This window comes from Thrips palmi, unplaced genomic scaffold (genome assembly GCF_012932325.1).
Source record: "Thrips palmi isolate BJ-2018 unplaced genomic scaffold, TpBJ-2018v1 HiC_scaffold_10, whole genome shotgun sequence".
Classification (NCBI taxonomy): domain Eukaryota; kingdom Metazoa; phylum Arthropoda; class Insecta; order Thysanoptera; family Thripidae; genus Thrips; species Thrips palmi.
In genome coordinates, this window is record NW_023144621.1 from 6,689,887 (window position 1) to 6,698,017 (window position 8,131).

Consider the following 8,131-nt stretch of genomic DNA (forward strand, 5'->3'; position numbering starts at 1 on the left):
CCAAAATTCTAGACGCGTTTTGAGCTCCAGAGTAGCTAAACAGGACTCGAACCGAACCGAACCCCGCCACTGGATTGTTCTCCGAACGATGAATCCATTGGTGGGGTCACACGTTCGGTTCGAGGCCTATTTAATGACTCTGGAGCTCAAAGCGCGTCTAGAATTTTGGCCGCGTCCACCGGTCTTCTGGCCCACTGTACGCCCTGGCCGCTGTGACGCGGGGCGGCGGGATGCGTGCGTCGCCGTGGCCGATCGGGGGGCTGCGGGGGCCTCGCTGGGAGGGGGGGGGGGCGCTCTCGGCCGCGGTGTAGTGGCAGCACGTCATTGATTGCCGCGCTGCCCCGCGACAAGCTGGCCGCGCGTTCGGCCCGTTGGGCCCGTTGGGCCGTTCGGCCGGCATGCGCGCCGCGCCGCCCGTCCACGTCGCCGTCGCGGAGGTTAGGTTGCGGGAAACGCCCCGGCGGCACTCCGACGACGCGAGCCCGCGGTAGCCGCGTCTCGCGCGCACCATGCTGCTGTGCCGGATCGTCGGCTACCGCCCCATGCTGTACGCCACCAACAAGGTGAGCCTGTGAGCCGCGGGGCGGGCCGGGGCGGGCCGGGGCCAGCGGCCAGGGGACGGGCCGAGCGCCCGCGAAGTCTTGGGTAGGCAACCCGACGGCAGCCGGGCGGGGCGGGCGGCCTACCCTCGCTGCCACAGGCGCGCTGATGCCGATTCGGCGCACCACGGGCCAGAAGAACGGTGGAATGGAGGCGGCCAAAACTCTCGACGCGTTTTGAGCTCCAGAGTCGCTAAACGGGACTCGAACCGAACGTGTGACCCCACCAAGGGATTGCTCTCCGAACGAGGAATCCTTTGGTGGGGTCACACGTTCGGTCCGTTTAGTACGAGGCTACGCTTGTTGTTCCGATCTATCTCAGTAAGTTCTTCGGCAAGAAAATGACTTGGCAATGCCCTCCTTCCAGGACGACCAGCGTCCGCGAGTCCCTCCAGGCGGGGCGCAGGGTCCCGGAGCCGCCACCGGCACGCCGTACTGGGGCCCGGTGGACAACAACGACCACGTCTTCTTCTCCTCTTACGGTGAGCCCCTCTCTCATGTCCAACATTGTTTCACTTTTAGAGAGTGCGTCTGTGTTGATGTGCGTGTGAATGCGAGGACGATATTTACTTAAGAGTGTGTGGGGGAGGGGGGCGTTTGTGTGGTGTGAAGGAACATTGAGCATTATGGCGTTGACGTGTAAGTTCGTGTGTGTGTGCGCGCACACACACAATGTGGGTCGCGCCTGTGTTTGTGAATGCACTGCATGCGAGTGTGTGGGTGAGTCACAAGGTGTATGCATGCAATCCCCCCACCCCCACCCCCTCCCCTCCCTCAAGCTCACCGCCCACTCTCACCGGCTGTACATCCATCTCTTCGACGTGCGCTAGCAGCAGGGCTAGCAGGGCTAGCAGGGCTAGCAGGAGCTCCTCCAAGACCCCCATATGTAAACAAGTTACGACGTCCTGGGCCTTCCGGGTAAACTCGACAAAAAAATATTTTTTTTTAAAGTTCCTGTCCCGAGTCCTATCCTTAGAAAATGGGATAGCGACAAGTGAATGCTCTTGAAAAACATTCAGACCACACGTTGTCCCATTTTCTAGGAACACGATCGAATATTTTTCTGGGTGAGGCCATCCGATCATTAAATCAGCAACTGTTGAGACTTTTCGTCGCCGCTACTCGGGGGCACGCGGGATCGAAGCAGGTCGATGTCACGAATTTTGTATAATATTGTCTCCACGGAATTGGGCGCTTGAAGGGCCGGCCGAGGGAATATGGAACTAACCGTCCCCGACGGACGGGAATGAGGGCAGCGCCGTCGAAGCGGTGCACGCTGTCCGCTGCCCTGTCCAGCCTGTCCCTGGACAGCCCGACAGGTTAACGAGGGGTATCGGATGACCGGCCGGCAAAGTGATACATGCAGATGGTATCTAATTGGGTCATCCGGTGACCCGGCCCCTGGGGGGCGGGGCGGGGTGGAGCGGGGCGGGGCAGGGCGTGGACCTTCCCATCGCGGTTCGGTCGGTGCAGTCGCAAGCTTTGTGCTGATGGAAAGTCAGTCTGTGTTCGGTTGGCAAGGCGTGCGATCCGAAGTCATTTCTCGGCTGTGTTGGCAGGCATGGCTCCGGGCGGCGCGCGGCAGCCCCTCTACTACCGTGTGGCCCACGACCCCCTCGACCCCCACTACACGCAGCAGGCGGAGAGAGGCAAGTACTACGTTAGTCACACGCCCCGAGGGCCAAGAGCGTTTTCTTCAGGGAACCTTCATTTTGGCAGTGGGGTCATGATAAATTTTGGCCACCATTCATGGGTCGAGTCGGAAAAGGTTGTGATTGTCTGTAGAAGCTTGCATGTAGTCAAAATACTTGTTGTTTATTTTTTTGTTTCTTGGTGTTCCTTGCTTGATCTGAGATTTCTCTGCGCAGGCTTCTCGCTGCTGCACCCCAGCAGGGTGCACCCCTTCGTGTACCCATACCCCTACTACCCCTACGCCTATCCCTTCCACCACCACCACCACGCCAACGGCAACCTGGACCTCCACGCGGCGCACGCCGAACACCTCAGCCAGACGTGGCCGCCGAGGGGCGTGGCGGGGGCGGACGACCGCGCGCCGCCCCCGCCCTACAGCACCGCCCCCGGCGCCGCCCCCGTCGCGCCACTGCCGCGGGTTTTGAGCTCGCCCACCAACCGCAAGGGCAGACGTATGCTCGACCCGCTGCCGCACTCCTCCGGTAAGTTGCTAGTGATTTCTCATACCGGACTCAAGGGTTTCAGCATTCCTCTGGCGCACAGTGGGCCAGAAGACCGGTGCAGCCGGACAAAACTCTAGACGCGTTCTGAGCTCAGGGTCGCTGAACAGGACTCGAACCGAACGTGTGACCCCCCCCCCCAATGGATCCCTCGTTCGGAGAGTAATCCATTGGCGGGGTCACGCGTACGGTTCGAGTCCCATTTAGCGACTCTGGAGCTCAAAACGCGTCTTTCGGGCGCCTCGACCAGACTTCTGGCCCACTGTGTGACGGTTGCTGCTACCAGAACCACGAGACCGCCTTGCAACCAGCTGAACCTCTCCCCGTTCCTGAGACAAGGGACCCGGGAGTATCGAAATGGAAGTGACGAACCGGGCCGGCCTTCCCCTGCGTTCAGGTTCCGCCTCGGTGCAGTCGCGGAGTAGCGCCGGCGCGGGCGGCAGCGACGCCAGCGCTTCCGAGAACCGCCACAAGATGCCGCCACTGCCGACGGCCAACGGCGTCGACCACCACCACTACCACCACATGCAGGTAAGCGGCACCGGCACCCCTCGGGGTTCAACAGGCGTTAGGGGGATCGGTGATCGCCTTGACGGGGTGGCGGGTGCGGGTGCTGTGCCCAGGGTGAGGTAAGGGTGAGGGCCCACTCTCCTCACCGTCCGAGTGTTCGGCCTGAGGGTGGGGAGAGGGAGAGGGCCGAGGAAGAGCGTTTACTTGGGCCATAAAAGATTAACGGCTCCGATCGCGTGAGTCGGCTCGGCCGTCACGGCCGAAGCTGACCCGACCCATCTTGCCCCGCACCGCGCACCGCCCAGAGCCTTTCGAGGCGCTCAATTATTTGTGCGTCAAAGACGTCGAAGACCGGTCTGGCTGCCGTGGGCTGCCCTGGGCCCTGGGGCCGAGATTGCAGGCTAGCAGTAGACCGATTACGAGTCGTTTTAGTCGCTCTGTCTCTCTCGCACACACCGTGCTCGCACCAATACGGGACGCCCCGGAGTGCGAGCGCGACAGACCGACGAAAACAACCCTATCTGCTCAGCGTTTCGTCGCTCTCTCCCTCCTTCACAGTACGAGTGCGATCAGAGAGAGACAAGAACTGCCCCTTTCTTGCAGAACGGCTCTGGGGAGCGAATCGTCGCCGACGACGCGTCCTCGAGAGCCGTCGTGGTGCCCAGGAACGGCGTGGGCGGCAGCAACAGCAGCAGCTGCAGCAGCAACGCCACCAAGGACTCCAGGGACGCCAGGCCGCTGCATCGCGGCCAGGCCGTCCGCCCCGCCGCCCCCAACCGCGCGCCGCCCCCGGGCCGCCTCGCCGCCCCCAGAGCCTCCGCGCTCGGGGCGGCCGAGCACCCGCCCCCGGGAGGACAGGCGCCGCCGCCGTCCGTCGTCGACTCGAGGTAAGAGGGTCTCGTTCGGCGTGGTCGCGGAGGCATCGATGGTGGTCGATGTCCGAGCGGGCAGGTGCGGGACGCACAGTGGGCCAGAAGACCGGGTGGAGGCGGCCAAAACTCTAGAAGCGTTTTGAGCTCCAGAGTCGCTAAATAGGACTCGAACCGAACGTGTGACCCAATCAATGGATTCCTTGTTCGGAGAGCAATCCGTTGGTGGGGTCACACGTTCGGTTCAAGTCCTGTTTAACGACTCTGGAGCTCGAAACGCGTCTAGAATTTTAGCCGCCTCCACCAATCTGCTGGCCCACTGTGGAACGCGCCTAATGCTCTGCCTGACCCACTTGGCGGGGCAGCGCCGGGGAAGGGTGCATCGATGCGCGTGCATGATTGAAGCCGCGACCGCATTCCTCTCCGTCAGCAGTCCGTCTCTCTCGCACCCCTACTCGGCTTACGGACGCCTGCGTACGCGAGAGAGACGGCAGCCATTATTGGCAGTCCCCCCGGACCTGTTGTGCGCGACGGCAATATTCTCAGTGCTCTGCCCTTAAACACGAAGCACGCCACCGCACAGTGGGCCAGAAGACCGGCGCAGGCGACTGAAACTCTTGACGCGTTTTGAGTTCTAGAGTCGCTAAATGGGACTTAAACCGAACGTGTGACCCCACCAACGGATTCCTCGTTCGGAGAGCAATCCAATCCGTTCGATTCGAGCCTCAGCGACTCTAGAGCTCAAAACGCGTCTCACCGGTCTTCTGGCCCACTGTGCAACGTGCCTTGATGACTTTCACGAGGGGCCTTGTCGGGGCCGCTCGACCTTGGAACAAGATTTCTCGTACGTGTGTTTGTCTGTCTGTGTACCTGTCCGCGGCGTGTTGGTGTGTCCGTGCCTGTGCGCGTGAAGTGCCCGAAAGCCGGCCTGGAACGATTTCACGCCCTCCCTCCACCCTTGCCATTGATTTCCGGTTCGATTCGGCCCCCCGGGGCCACGCCAGTGGTTGTCCGGCCTGAGCCTGACCTGCCCCAACACGACAGCGTCGCGCTGTTGGCGGCCGGGCGCCCCCCGCGGCCCCCTGGCCGGGCTGGCCGAGGCCCTGGCCGCCACCCTTGGGGGGCCGCCGTCTCTTCACCCCCCCCCTCTTTATGAACCCCAAAGGTCACCGCGTTGACCTGTGTGGGCGGCAGCGCGCCTCCAGGAAGCCACAACATCGTTTTCTAGTGCCGCCCCAATCACTCATCGAAAAAGAGGAGGGACAATGCGGCTGCTTCGGCCTTCGCCCGCTCCGGCAAGCAGTTGGTCGGTCGGTCGGTCTTCCCTGCCGCTGGGGCAGAAAGCTACTCGTAGTTGTTGCTTGCCCGGCTCTGCAAAACGGAGCACGCCGCGAGGCCACTGGACTTGACGGTCTCTCTCAGTGCCTACGCTGCATTTCTCGAATGTTGCAAAGGACGGGGTTTCGTGTTGTGACTTGAACGCACGCCGCTGCTGCTGCATGCATACCCCGCGGGCTTTCTTCCGTCGAGTACAGCCACGTTAGTAGGAGGGAAGCCTCCGTGAACCACCAGTTTCGAAAAGGTTGGCAACCTAAGTCTGGCTGCTCGGCCGCGGGTGGCAACCCTCACTCCGAGAAGGCGTTGAGCGGGAAGTAGTCGTCGTAGCGGGCGGACGGCACCACGGCCTGCGGACACGAGAGACGTTTCCGTCGGTCCATCTCTCTCGCACCTCAACGATTCCACGAGACGCCGCAAGAGAGCGAGAGAGACAGCCCGCTGGCGGACTCACAGGGATCTCGGCGAATCGCGCCGAACACTTGCGGTGCTCGCGGATCATGGCCCTGAGCGCGTGCAGCTGCCGCCCGGCGGGGACCACCAGCGAGGACGTCATCTGTGGGGCATGCCGTCAGACGAGCGTGACGTCACACTGGTGGCTTTTACAGTGAAGAGCCCGTGGGCGCGCTCCGCACGTGTTGGTGCCGCTGGTGCTCCTCCTCGTAACGCCGCCGGTCGCGCTCGCTCTGCCTGGCGCGGTCCTGGTGCTGCGGGGCATGTCAGTTAGACGGCACAGTGGATTTGCCAGAAGATCGGTAGGCGGCCACAACTCGAGACGCGTTTTGAGCTGCAGAGTCGCCAAATGGGACTCGAACTGAGCGTGTGACCCCACCAATGAATTGCTCTCCGAGCGAGGAATCCATGGGTGGGGTCACACGTTCGGTCCGAGTCCTGTTTAGTGACTCTGGACCGCGCGTCTACACTGGACGAACCACGTACCCGCTGCAGCGCGGCCCAGGTGGCGTCGGCCGCCTCCCGCGCCCGCCGCTGCACGCCGGCGCGCCACTCGGCGCTGCCCAGGTTGTCCGCCACGCACCTGCCGCCACGTCGCTCTGTCTCTCTCGCACCCCTGCGGAACGCCCCACGAGTGCGGGAGAGACAGAGCCTGCTGAAAAATCGACCAAAACGTCAAAATCCTGGCCGGGCTGTACCTCTCCCCGATCTGCGCCGCGCGGGCCCCCACGTTGCCGGCGAGGTGAGCGATCTGGCGGCCGCTGAGGACGGCCGCGTCCACCAGGAAGGCTGCCTTCTTGTCGGCCGGCGGCGTGGACGTCAGGAAGTCCTCCATCGCGGCGGGGGACGTCGGGTGGACCACCCTCGCGGCGACGGACTTGGCCGCGCGCCAGACCAGGGCGTCTGTCTCGTCGATCTGTGGGCTGATTCCGATCCACTGTCTCTCTCGCACTCGCGGGGCTGCTAACCCTTCGCTCAGTGGGCCAGAAGACCGGTGGAGGCGGCCTCGAACCAAACGTGTGACCCCACCAATGAGTTCCTCGTTCGGAGATTAATCCATCGGTGGGGTCACACGTTCGGTTCGTGTCCCATTGAGTCACTCTGGAGCTCAAAACGCTTCTGGGAGTTTGATGGCCTCCACCGGTGTTCTGTGGCCCACTGTGCATCGAGGTGTACAAGTACTGTAGTACCTCTGCGGTATGGCGGTGCGTGGCAGCAGCCCGCACAGCCCCAGAGCCGCCCTCGTCCACCCCATGGCTGCCCCGGGCGCCGCCTGTAGAGAACACGAACATGATGGGCTAGACAGCAGTCTGCGATGTAGCGAAAGCGAAGCATTTCCACGATGCTTCCAGGTAGAGCCGCACCTTGTCACATTAAAATAAAATAATCGGTGGGCGGTCTAAAAACTAAAGCAAAAACAAGGTCATTTTTAACGTGCGGAAAGTGAACACGTGGCGGTGCTCCAGCCCCCATTGTTGCATGAACGCATTGTCGCAATTTCGCCCTCAATTCGTCGGACATTGTATTTTCGGCTCGCATTCACGTTCCTCGATCACGCCCCGAACGACGTTGACGCACGGCGCAGCAGCGCGGGGAGCCGTCGGCCTGTCTCTCTCGCACCCACACGGGACGCCCCGCCTCTCGGAGTCAGCCCGCGGGGAACCGGGGAACGAGGGAACCGCCTCGAAAAGCCGCATAAAGGCGGCGGCGCGATGAAGGCCGAGGCCGAAGTGCCGAAGTGCCCCTCGGAGGGATCGACACCTTTTATGTCAGACTGTCCGCGACGGCGCCGCCATCTATCACACGGTCAAGGTCACGGTGTGGCGCCGCAACGCGGCCCACAGTGGGCCAGAAGACCGTTGGAGGCAGCCGAAATTCTGAATGCGTTTTGAGCTCCAGAGTCGCTAAATGGGACTTGAACCGAACGTGTGACCCCACCAATGAATTGCTCCTCGAACGAGGTATCCATTGGTGGGGTCACACGCTCGGTTCGAGTCCTGTTTAGCGACTCTGGAGCTCAATAAGCGTCTAAAGTTTTGGCCGCCCACTGTGCGCCGTGTGGAGGGAATGGACACTCTGCGCCTAAAACACTTCCTTTCGTTTACCTACGCGGCAACGTAAGGTTTACGGCTTCGCCAAAGCACGGCGCGAAATGGCGCGTCCCGACCGGCCG

The 8,131-nt window shown here is 62.4% G+C and overlaps 1 protein-coding gene across 1 annotated transcript; it reads left to right on the forward strand.

The window, feature by feature from the left end:
* The first annotated feature begins 468 nt into the window (after positions 1-468).
* Positions 469-3,158, forward strand: LOC117654542. Its single transcript, XM_034401246.1, has 5 exons — positions 469-563; positions 967-1,081; positions 2,159-2,248; positions 2,468-2,628; positions 3,078-3,158. Exons 1-5 carry the CDS (start codon positions 510-512, stop codon positions 3,156-3,158), a joined length of 501 nt encoding a protein of 166 aa, XP_034257137.1. The 5' UTR covers positions 469-509.
* Positions 3,159-8,131: the final 4,973 nt, after the last annotated feature.